This window comes from Egretta garzetta, unplaced genomic scaffold (genome assembly GCF_000687185.1).
Source record: "Egretta garzetta isolate BGI_Z169 unplaced genomic scaffold, ASM68718v1 scaffold118, whole genome shotgun sequence".
NCBI classification, from domain to species: Eukaryota; Metazoa; Chordata; class Aves; order Pelecaniformes; family Ardeidae; genus Egretta; species Egretta garzetta.
In genome coordinates this window covers 3,537,883-3,549,492 of record NW_009260484.1, presented here as the reverse complement: position 1 = coordinate 3,549,492, position 11,610 = coordinate 3,537,883, and the positions used below count along the sequence as shown (strand labels likewise).

Sequence of the window (11,610 nt, the reverse complement as noted above, 5' to 3'; positions counted from 1 at the left end):
TCCTCTTTTGTTGGCTTTTTTGGCATTTGCAATCTGAAGGTTCACTGTTTCGATGTCTTGGTGCTCTTTTTGCTGTCCTTCTAATAGTTTGAGTTCACCAGAGTGTACCCAAACACTAAAGCTGAAGAGCAAGTCCAACCACAATGTTTGTGCAGTTCCTCATAGTACTGTGTCATGCAAAATTTCTGCAAGCTATATTGTTGCTGTAACTGAGCATGTGAGGTGAGAGACAGGGGTATTGCAGACTGCAACCTAACCAACACAGTAGTGGACCTTTGCAGAGCCAGAGTCTAGAATGGCAAATCTTGTGCTCTGATTCAGCTGGGAGAGCTGATGCTGAGATCCAAGCAGCCATGTAGTGCAAGGAAGACTCACTCTTGTTAGGCAGAACTCCTGCTTTTGATCAGGAAGAGTGCTTTTCAGATAGTCCCAAGGCTGAAGGCTGTTAAACTAAGGCGCAGTATTTATTGGATCCAACTCTTAGTTTGGGCTTACAACCATGACACTATCTTTTGCGCAGGGTTGTAGAACTGCTCTTAAGCACTGCCCTGTCCATTGGGTTTGTCTGTGCTGTCCCTCTCAGGTGCATTGATTTTCGCTGTTTCTGTAGGAGAACAGAGAATGTCCCTGTCTCCCTCACCCTTACCTGGCGACTAAAGCACTGCCACGGGGTGTGAGCATGAAAAACACTACTTTTAAAATGGAGCTTATAGAAGGGATTAAAGGAGAGAGGGCTGTAAGGACTGGTGTCTGCATCTCTGATATTGCAAGCTCGATGTTCCTAATTTGGCTTAATGTAATCTGGTGTCTGACTGGATAACCTTGTTACACTGATACAGTGCTGCCGACCCTTGGAGCCTCTCTTTCTCCCCCTCCCTCCCCACCCATTTTCTTATGGAATAGTTGAAACTGGCAGAGAAGGTGCAAGATCAGTGAAAAGCTAGAGTAATGACATCATGGGACTGCAAAGCTTATTACATTATGGAGGAAGAGGACCAGCATATGCACTGTAATGCTAAAAATATTCCCTGTGACTTGGGACAGTGACACTAGCCACGTGGCGTCTTTGACTCGTTCTGGTAACATGCTCTCTCGGGGATGTCAGAGCGCAGGACAAGGCTCCAGTGTGGTGGCCGAGACACAGAACTCAAAAGTGCATAGGCATGATCTGCATGGCTCAGTGTGCGGAGCAGAAGCAGATTTGAAAGTCACAGGAGATTAATGGCAATGAACTGGGCAGGAACTGGACATGCAAAAAAAAAAGGTGGGATCAGGTTCTAGTGCCCAGGAGTCGCGTCAGCTGGGATGGGGACAACACTCTCTCGCCGGAGGGCTCGAGCACCTTCCTTCTGGGTTGTTGAGGGAGGCACTGCTTTGACACGTGTACGGACTATCCAGAAAAAGGCCAAAACAGCTGCTGGGGGGAAAAGGTACAGATAGCATATAAGTGGAAAAATTAAGTGCGTGCCGCCTCTCAGGCCTGCATGCTACAAACTAATGAGTGTGCAGAGCAGAGTAAGAAACTACTCAGTGTGTTGTATTTGCATTGTATAGGAGGAAGGAGTAAGAAACTACTCAGTGTGTTGTATTTGCATTGTATAGGAGGAAGGAGTAAGAAACTACTCAGTGTGTTGTATTTGTATTGTATAGGAGGAAGGCAGAGAATATAGGGGGAAAGTTTTCTGATGAGATCTGTTAGACAGCAGGTACAATTTCAAAAGAATTAGCTGACATGCCATTGCTTTGGCCTTGTTTTCCTGCTTTAGGAAAGGTTAATCCTGCTTTAAATTGCCAGTGTTGGACATGCCTTATGATGATCAGGAGTGAGCTTATCTTCCCTTCTTGGTTTTGTCCTAGGTCCAACACGAAAAATGCCCCTGACTGCCAGTGCCATGGACTTTTTTCAACTCTTTGTCCCTGACAATGTACTAAAGAATATGGTGGTCCAAACAAACATGTATGCCAAGAAGTACCAGGAGAGGTTCGGTAGCGACGATGCCTGGATTGATGTCACCTTGACGGAAATGAAGGCCTTCTTAGGCTACATGATATCAACAAGCATCCACCACTGTGAGTCCGTTCTCAGCATCTGGAGCAGTGGCTTCTACAGTAACAAGAGCATTGCACTTATCATGACACAATCACGGTTTGAGAAGATCCTGAAGTACTTCCACATTGTGGCCTTCCGCTCAAGCCAGACAACGCACGGCCTCTACAAAATCCAGCCTTTTCTGGACTCTCTGCAGAATGGCTTTGACTCCGCTTTTAAACCTTCACAAGCCCAGGTAAGAGTTAACCTGTTGGCAGGGAACATCTAACCTAGGTGCTCTAGGTTGTCTCGCTATGACTGAAAGCGCAGAGCACAGCTGCCTGAAGAAAGAGCTAGGGCTTCACAGTGTAAAGCCACGTGCCTTCATGAAGCATGAGAGAAAGCAGTGCTTTGTCCTGTGCGAGTGCTCGTCAGTGTCTGACTTACAGCTCTGCAGTGCAGGCACCTGGCATGTTTCAGTAGGAATGATGCTCTCTTAACTGGGGCTGTTTGCTGTCTAAACAAGCCTGGAGGCTTCTCAGTGTGGTTGGCACCACTAGGTTTTGCTATCCTGAGGATGGGAGGTTGCAGGTTGCTTCTGTGAGGGAGAGTGGAAAGGGCAGAACTAGTGCAGCTGGGCTGGAGGGAAAACCTGTAGCTGCTCCTGGTACAGGTTGAGTGTTGGATGCAGGAACTGAGTTTGCTAGGAGTGACCGTCCTCATCCCTGACCTTAGCAGTAGGTGCTTGCCGTATGGTCGAGCAGCACAGCTACCTCCTCACGACTGGGGAAAGGGAAAATAAGCAGGGGAGCAGGTGCCTTTGCTCGCTGCGGTTGTCAGCTGCCCTCAGCAGCGCTGCCTGTGCCTTGTGCCAGTCCTGGTTTTTAATGGTGGGTGATGCTCCTATGGAAAAACTTATTGATGTGTTGATTTGCAACCAACGTGCCAGTGAACTGAAAATATTTCTAGACTACCAGGAATAAAAGTAAACAGGACTCCAATGAATTTTCATTTCTGGATACAATTAGGGGTCAAGCAGAATGCTATTCTGTAGGGAGACTGCTCCATAGACTGGGCAGACAAGGTAAGGAACTAAATACAGAAACTTATGTAGCTGGTGGCTGTCTGACTACAGCTGTACAGGTGAACATTTTTTTTTTACAGTGCAAAGAAATCTTTTCTTAATATTCCTCGTACACTATTTAAACTTTGTTCCAGAACAAATGATCTCCTTTTGGAGCTGTTGCTACTGGTCATGTTCAGAAGTCTGGAAAGGAAAAAGAAAAAGCATGAAATATGTTACTGCTTGAAATAACTTTTCAATCAGCTCTCTGTTTTTAGAATATAAAGATTTCACCTAGACATTTGGAAAGGGTGTGGTGTCCATTGTCCTCTTTTTCTTCCCTCTGAAGCATCACATTTTTGCCTGCTGCACAAAATTACTGAAGACATAGATGCATTACATCTACTGAAGTAAAAGAAATTGGGAGGGATTACTGGTTTTGTCTATTTTATAGACAATAAAAATCATACCTGTATAATTCAGGACAACACAGCTGTCTAAAAAGCTGTTACAGTAAAGAAGGGAAGAGGCAGGAGTGTTCTCACTAAGCCATGCCAGCAAGGTGCATTTCCATCAAGACAAAACAGGCAGTGAGAGACACGGCATTGTTGGAACCGAGCTCTCATTAAGATATGAAATCTAATCCTTATGGCCACGGACTTCAATGGGAGGAAGATAAAGCCTTCAGAAATGTGATCACTGTGTCTAATGTAAATGCTTATAATGGTGTGCTGTGGGACATGCTGTGAGTGCAAATCCATTAAAGGATAAAATTTGATTTGCATGTATATCCCTTCTCCCTTCCCCACTCCTGAGCAAGGTTTGAGAACTGAGTTGACAAAATCATAGTGTCCTATTTGCAGTGGCAAAACATCTAAATCTCCACAAGTAAAATGTATGCTTGTGCTGAGCTTGGTAAGGAGATGCTATTTGAAAAAAAAAGGGGGGGGGGGGGAAGAAATAGTGACAGCCCAATTCTCTTCCTTCCCCCTCCACTCCTCTGCTCCCCTGTCAGTGTTTACGTCAGTGATTTGTATGCAGCATGTTTCAGTGGTATTGAGCAGAATAAAAAGCACTAAAATACAGCTTCAAAAATAACTCTGTGAGAAAGAAAAAGAGTTTGGTTCTGTTGTCAAAAATACTCTATTGTAGCACCGGTAGCCTACTGGGAGATGTTCTAGGCCTCCTCCTGAAAGCAGCCTTGTGCCTAACGTCCTCCTGGGTGCCATCAGACACTACCTGTCTCAAGAGATGTGGACCCCATCTGCTCAAAACAGCAGAAAAGACCTCTCTCTGGAAATTGTCTTGAGTGCAGATTAGCAGACTGCAGCAAACATCAAACCCAGAATGTCAGGCCCAGTGAGAAATAATAGAGAAGGTTAAAAATAATAACCTGGTTACACAGAAACAAAGGGAAAAGACAAGGGGAAAGACCCATTCAGATGGGCTTTTGGATGTGCTGCCTCTGAAAGCATTTTGGGAAGAGGGGCCCAGGCTTCTGTATTGGGTCATACCTGGAATCCCAAGCTCAAAATGGATCTGTTGCTTAAGGTACACCTGTATCTTAAACATGACACTTGTGGTATCCGTGATCTATGCTCAAGCTTCAGGCTAACGTCTTGTAAATGGCATCAAGCAGATGACTTGGGCTCCTTGCTGTTGAAGGCAGAAAGGCTCTTTGGGCTTGTAGGTAGACTTGTTACTGACTTTCTTCCTCTGGCCGTGTGGACTCACAGAATACGGGTTAGGAAGATGCCGTGCTTAACTCGCCCCTACGGACAGAGCAGACAGTCTGCATCCAGCAGGCAGTGCAACATCTGCCTTCACAGTTATTCCTTCTTGATTGTTTCTTTTTAGAGAGCTAGAAAAGATTCTTCAAGTAGAATTTCTGTCAGAAAATGTTTAGGTTTTTTTTTTCCTCATGTGTAACCCCTGCCAAAAACGTGCATGCAAAAATGACACCACAGTTTCTATGAAAGGAAACAGAGGGAGGAAAGAACTATGCCAATATACCAAAACAAAGAAAACGATCTAGTGAATTATAATTACTTTGCTAAATAACTGAGCAAACAAAAGGAAATAATTACTCTCCAGCTTATGAAGGTATTGAAAGCCCAGAACACTGTAATTGTCTATAAGCAGTGCTAGCTTCAATTTCTGAAATAAAAAAAAATGGTGTTCTGACCTAGATTGAATAGGAGTGACAGGAATATTCTCTGCATGCTATCCTTCCCCGACATCTTCTGTATAAATAACTGCTGCCGCTACCTGAGCAACAAGATGTGGAGTTTTGGGGTCTCCTTCTGGAATCGGTGTCGTCTCTGTGCTGTTTAGCTTTGTAGCTGTGCTACTGCCTACAAGTGGAAGCCTGGAGACAGGGAGGATGCCCTGCCTGAGCTCAGGAGGTGTACTGCAACAAATTCAAGGGTACTCACCTGTCAAGGATATACACTGAATTCCAGAAACCAGAGGAGCTTAGGAAAATAACATCACAGCTCAAATATCTTTCTGTGCCTGCTGAGTATTTATGTGCTTGTCAGCGGGATGTGACTAGACAGGATCGCTGTCTCTGGCTGCCCCTGACTGGCGTGGGAGAGGTCAGGAGCACAACTCCAGGCACTCTTGTCTTCCCTCTCCCTCCAAAGTACCTTCTCTTTGGCATTTTGGAACAAACAGCTCTGCATCTGCCCCGTGGAACGTCAGCTGGGAATGGTTGGTTTAAGTCCATACCTCAGGCAGGAGTGAACTCCCTGGCAAAAAAAAAAAGAGACATCACTTCAACCTCTTGGTCCAAGGACATGGTGCTAAATTTTCCCCAGTTACTAGGGGGCTTGTTTGTGTTTTGCTCTTGGTAGTATTGTAGGGTACAGCTAAGCAGTTTCAACATGGTTCTTCCAAACCCACTCGCAGCATTAGACGACAGCTGCTCTGAAAACATGGACGGGCAAAACCAGGCTGATCAACTCGTTGCTCTTTCATGTCCTCATGACTAAATGTTGATTTGGTAGTGGGCATTTCCAGATGGTAAGATCTTGCTCAAGTCACACCTCTGTATCTTAGTTTTCCTGTTTTCAAAATGATTTTTTGTAAGAGTGCTGGTCCCAAACCAGGACTGTTCTGTCTGTGAGTGTAACACAAAGACATAAGTATTCAGAGGATGGCATCCAAGTATAAGATGAGGAGCAGGAGAAAGACAGACAGAGGAGCAGTAAGAATATTGAATAGCAAGGTAAATTTCCAATGCCCTGTAGCTTTTGGCTAGCTGATCCTCTGGTGAAGCCAGATTTTAGGGAGAGTTTGACGGCAGAAAATTTTTGGCTATTTTTAAATTACTTAATGGTAATGGAGTGCTGTAAGAACTGATGATTTTTTTTCTTCTTTGAAGAGAGTTGATTGAAGACTGAACAAATGGGCAGAGGAGCATGAAATCATGGCTCCATCATAGGTGGGAATTAACCTTTGAATGATGGCAAAGAGGATCAGTAACATATAACAACAGTAACATGGATAAGCCAAACAGGACTTTGAAAGTGAAGAGAAAAAAGTCTGTCTGATATATTGGAGAAGAGTGGCTACTGGAGAAAAATAAAGTGATGTAGCTAGTGTGATGGGCTAGGAGAACAGCTTTCCAGCAGCAGTCTGTAGGGCAGGATTGCCTTATGTTGGGACCAAAAGGAAAACTTGCAGGATGGCTGTGGGCTTGGACGAAAATTTGACAGGGTGAGTAGGTTATTACTGCAAAATGAGTAACATTTTAGAGCTGTTACTCAGAAAGCATGGACAATGCAGGCATTGCCTGGCTCAGAAGACCTTGCAAGGCATTGGAGGTAAAGACTGACATTCAGATTCACTGGCCAGGAGATAGTAATGGGTTATCTGAAGGGGAGGGAGATGCTCTCAAATGCAGCATAATAAAACCAGAACTGACAGCTAGATATGCAAGCAGAGATGTCAGATACTAGAATAGAATGTAGTTCAGACAGGAGGAGCTTTGGAGAAAAGCAGCAGAAGCACAAGCTACTATTGCAGAAGCAATGGCAGAATCTCTGCATACAGCTGCAGTTACCCAGGGGACTCTGTTTGCAACTGGATAGTACCCACCATAAGCCAGAGACAAGACAAGCTGAGGCAGTTTCTCTAGCAGACAGGCTGAAGAGGCAGCCTTTGTTGAGGATGGCCATGGAGCTAAGAGAAAAAGGACATGTTGGTTCATTATCTAAGGCAAAAAGGATATATTGGTTCATTATCTAAGGCAATGGAGTCCAGGAAGTCCAAGTACCAAAGAGTTAGTGGCTCTGGGCTTTGCCTACAAGTGTATTTGGGCTGTGGTGAGAGCAAGATGGGTGGAACTGTGGAGTGGAAAGAGCTTTGGAGGTGAGCTAAAATGGAAAAGAAAGGCACTCCTGACAGTGGCTAGCTGTTTTGTTCGGTGAATGAAAGATGTTGTGAGATGGAGCAATTGCTGGAGAGGCAAGGCTCCGAGATGAACTCTAACACTTGGAGTGCATATACATATTGAAGGGAAAACAAAGAGTGAAAGCTTGGCAAGAAGATCTAGCAGGGATGAGGATGGCTATAAAGAAGAGGAAAAAAACCCCAATGGGATAGCAAAGAAACTAGATGAGGAACTTCTTAGACCTGAACAAAACTGGGGATTTGAGAGAAGACAATGGGGATGATTTCTCTGAAGAATTCCACGAGTTATCTTGCATCAAAGGAAGTCAGAATGAAAAGAGGGGAGAGCTTGGGGAGTGAGTCAAAGATGCTGAAGAGGCGGCCAGAAATACATGTAGGAATCAATTAAGCCTGAAAGTAGATTTTTATTTAGGAAGATGAGAAGCAGGAAAGAACATGGCATGGGGGCAGTAAGCTCAATCCTGAGAAAGCGGGTATTGCAGCAACAGCAGGTTTTTTTTTAGGAATGGGGAAGGAGCAAATACCACTTTGCATGGGAATTTGGCAAAGAGATGGATTTGAAATTACAGGAGGAGCAAGGAGACTGAGAATGGAGGAGGGTGAACAAACTAATAGGACTGGCCAGTGGCAACAGGGCTAACTTTTGTCATAGGAAAACCATGTTAGTGCCAGAAGCAACAAATCACCCCCTTTGAAAATGAGATGGGGATCAGCTGTTCCAGCAGCAGGCACAGCCCATACAATGCCTTGCTTGCAAAGTCCTTTACAGCTGTTGAAGCAGTGGTTGCATGCGGAGGGGTGACAACACTTGTCTCCCCACCCTCTCTGGAGGAAGCAAGAAGAGCAAGCTCCAGGGTTTTCATTTCAGTTTCCCTGCCTGTCCACATTCCCTCTTTGCAGCAGCAGCAAATCTTGCCCTACTCTGTTTCCATTTTCATTCCCTCTTCCCAGCAGTTCAGTAAGGACTTCGGTGGAGTCTTCTTCTGGAGAAATGGGAATGACTTAAGCATTAGGGGAAGGGAGGGGAAGCTCTGGTTCCTAGGGGAAGAAGAGGAGGATGGGGAGAAGTTTTCAAAATTCAGATTTGCTTTCTAAATTTAAGGCCGACGGGCCTCACTCAGCCTTCTAAGGCAGAAAAGGGTGCAAAGAGTAAGCAGGATGCAGTAGAGCTGCTGTGAGGAGAGCTGGTGCTGTGGTGCAGAGGAGGGAGCTGAGCTGATGATAGAGGGTAAAAAATGTCCTCAAGTGGTGGTTATACAGCCTTTTCTTTCTGTTGCTCCCCATTCTACAGCGGGAGAGACTTGACAGTTGAACCTCACCATTCAGTGGCATATGATGGTAAGAGGGCCTTTCCAGAAGCTGAGGAATTTTAACAGTGTATCCAATCCTATCCCAAAGGATGTGGTCCTCCCCTCTGCACAGAAGAGGCAGAAAGGCAAAAGCAAATGAGGCCATGTTTAATATTTGCAAAACACTGTCAGAATTCCCTGAGGTGGAAGTGTGAAATGCCCCAGGTGGCCTTCAGGAAGGAAGAGCAGTGTTTCATGTGGACCTCTAGAGAGGAAAAGGATTTGGCTCCAGTGGGGAAACGGGGCAGCTGCAGCTTTAAGAATAAATAGCTTTGTGTGCAGCTCTCCTTGCTCACATCTGCATTTTGGTGTATAATTTGAACATTTCACAAGAGTGCTTTCAGATGGTCCTGTGAATGTTTTATGAGCTGTTAAGAAGTGAAGTGCGTATAAATGAAAGTCTGCAGCCGCCACTGCGTGGGGAGGGCATGGGTGCCTATTTTGGGCTGACAGAGTGGTGTTCAACAGACGTCTTGTATTCAGGAGGCCAGCAGCTGCTCATCACTGGTACTTAACTGCTTACCCACCACATCTCTCCTGCAAGCATCGCTCCCAGGTTTAATGCAGCTTTGTTCTCATTTCTGCCACTGGTTGCATGCAGATGTGCACAAAAGTAGCACACATGCAGATGTGGAAAGGATTGGTCTGAGGGTGAGAGCCTCTGCATTCTGGGCACCTGTCTCGTGGGGTGATGGTCACTGGGAAAGAATGGGCTCCTTTAGATCATAACCCATCTGACTTACTTTACAGAGGTCTTTAAAAAGGTATGAGTTATGGCCTGCTGGGACTGCTTTCCTCTCGTGTACTAAGAGGGGAGCCTGCAGTGGCTTGCTCTGATTTAGATGTAGATGTCTGAATTTGGTCAGCGGTCAGCAGCTGAGACCTTTCAACAGTTTCCAAGCATTTGTACTCTGACAAGTGACTTCCTAGACAACTCACACACCGTGCAGTCAGGGATGTGTGTGTTATGCACAGCTACCTGTGAGCTGCAAGAAGCTGGTAGAGCTTTTCTACAGGTGGGTTCTATAGTGTAAAACCTAATGACTTTGCTACAGAATTAATGGAGAGAAGTGTAACAAAACAGCTGTAAAGAGCAGGGAACCACTTACATCATCTGGATGCAGAATGTAGAAATTGCTTCACTTTCACAGATTTTCATTACTTGCTCCAGTTTGCCTTGTCTTTTCCTATTCCTGCCTCTGGTCCTTTAGCTTTCTGTCTCCTTTTGTCAATTTTTTCAGCTCCTGAGGCAAAAGTATCTTTCCTGAAGCTGCTGCCACCAGGAAAAATGTTTTCTTTCTCTTTATCACCTCCTTAAGTGGCAGCAGAAAATACCTTTTTCTCCCTTAACTTCTCTCCCTCTTTGCTGTGTGTTTTCCTTTACTGTAACCAAGGAGTGTAACTTACAACACATTGTAGGGAATGTCTGGGTAGAAGACATTCTGCCAAACAAGATGAAGCTAATGATGAAGCTTGGAGAAGGATGCTACTAACAATCTCCACCCTCCATGCCCCACCTGATTTTGGAGGGATGTTGAACTGCAGCTGATAAGAGAGGTAGAGGCCACAATTTGGAGGGATGTTAAACTGTAGCTGATAGTGAGAAGTGAGAGCCATGCATTGCAACATTTGCAAACCACGTGTAGAGTAGCCATCCACAATAGAGTGTGCTTGGCCAGGCTTTGGTTTTTGTTGGATGGTAGCATTGAATGAAAGTGGGTTTGCTCCTTTGTATTAGGTGATGCATACAAGAACAATGCAAGAACTGTATTTCCTTGGAAGAATTTAAAGCACCATTTTTTTTCAGCAATCGTGTACTCTTCTGTTTCTCCCTCTGCCCCCTTTTCTTGCCAACTGCAGGTACTACATGAGCCCCTGATTGATGAGGATCCTGTTTTCATTGCCACGTGCACAGAGAGGGAGCTGCGCAAGAGGAAAAAGAGGAAATTCAGTCTCTGGGTTCGGCAGTGCTCATCCACTGGTTTCATCTGCCAGGTGGGTTTTACCTCTTCAGATGTCTTGATTCAGTTCCAGCAAGCCCTTAAATATGTTGCAGGACCAAAGGTAATAGTCACTTCTCTTCATTACCTTGCTGGGGGCTACAATCTGAATGGAGCAGGCCTCTGCCTCCTGCAGATACTAGACCCGACGGATGGTGATGACAAGTTCCTGATGCTCTGTTTGCTGTACGATTTAGCTGAGGGTGCCTGTCTCTAATACTGTCCATCTGGCTGCCAGCCCTAAGCTAATTACATTGAAATGGAGTTAAAAGGTCTGTCTGTTTGTACATCCTAAGTTTATCTAAATGTCTAGGTACTGTGACTTCTCTCATTTTTAATGAGTCAGCTTCTCTCTGTAAGTATAACGCTGCATCTGTGATAGCCAGCGGTGTCCAATAGACTAAATCAATATGGTATCAAGATGTCCATTTTTCTGTGAGAAACATATTAGCGGAGTTTCCCATTACATCTCTTTTCACACCACTACTTCTCTACCAAAGAAAGAAAATCTGATGTGACTTCAAGGTGTGATATGAGCTTGAGTGGGAGAGGTGTTAAAGGGTTTGTTTTCAGTGTTGTAAAGCATTGGGGATAACTTTTCAAATTATCAGATTCCCCAATTGCCGATGTATTTTGAGAGCTCTTGAAAAATCTGGCCACTTATTTCGATACCTAGAGGTGAGGAGGAGATATTTTCTGATATTTCTTTTTCCCAAGAGCTTCTGTGAAAATATGGTGTTCTAGAGCAGCGGT

The 11,610-nt window shown here is 44.9% G+C and overlaps 1 protein-coding gene across 1 annotated transcript in view; it reads left to right on the top strand.

Annotated features, from left to right (window-relative positions):
* Positions 1-1,862: 1,862 nt before the first annotated feature.
* The window catches only part of PGBD5 (piggyBac transposable element derived 5), a 36,924-nt gene continuing 27,176 nt past the window's right edge, over positions 1,863-11,610 (top strand). Inside the window, exons 1-2 of the mRNA XM_035899719.1 lie at positions 1,863-2,285; positions 10,718-10,852. Coding sequence (XP_035755612.1) covers positions 1,872-2,285; positions 10,718-10,852 — 549 coding nt within the window. The 5' untranslated portion in view covers positions 1,863-1,871. The remainder of the gene's footprint in view (positions 2,286-10,717; positions 10,853-11,610) is intronic.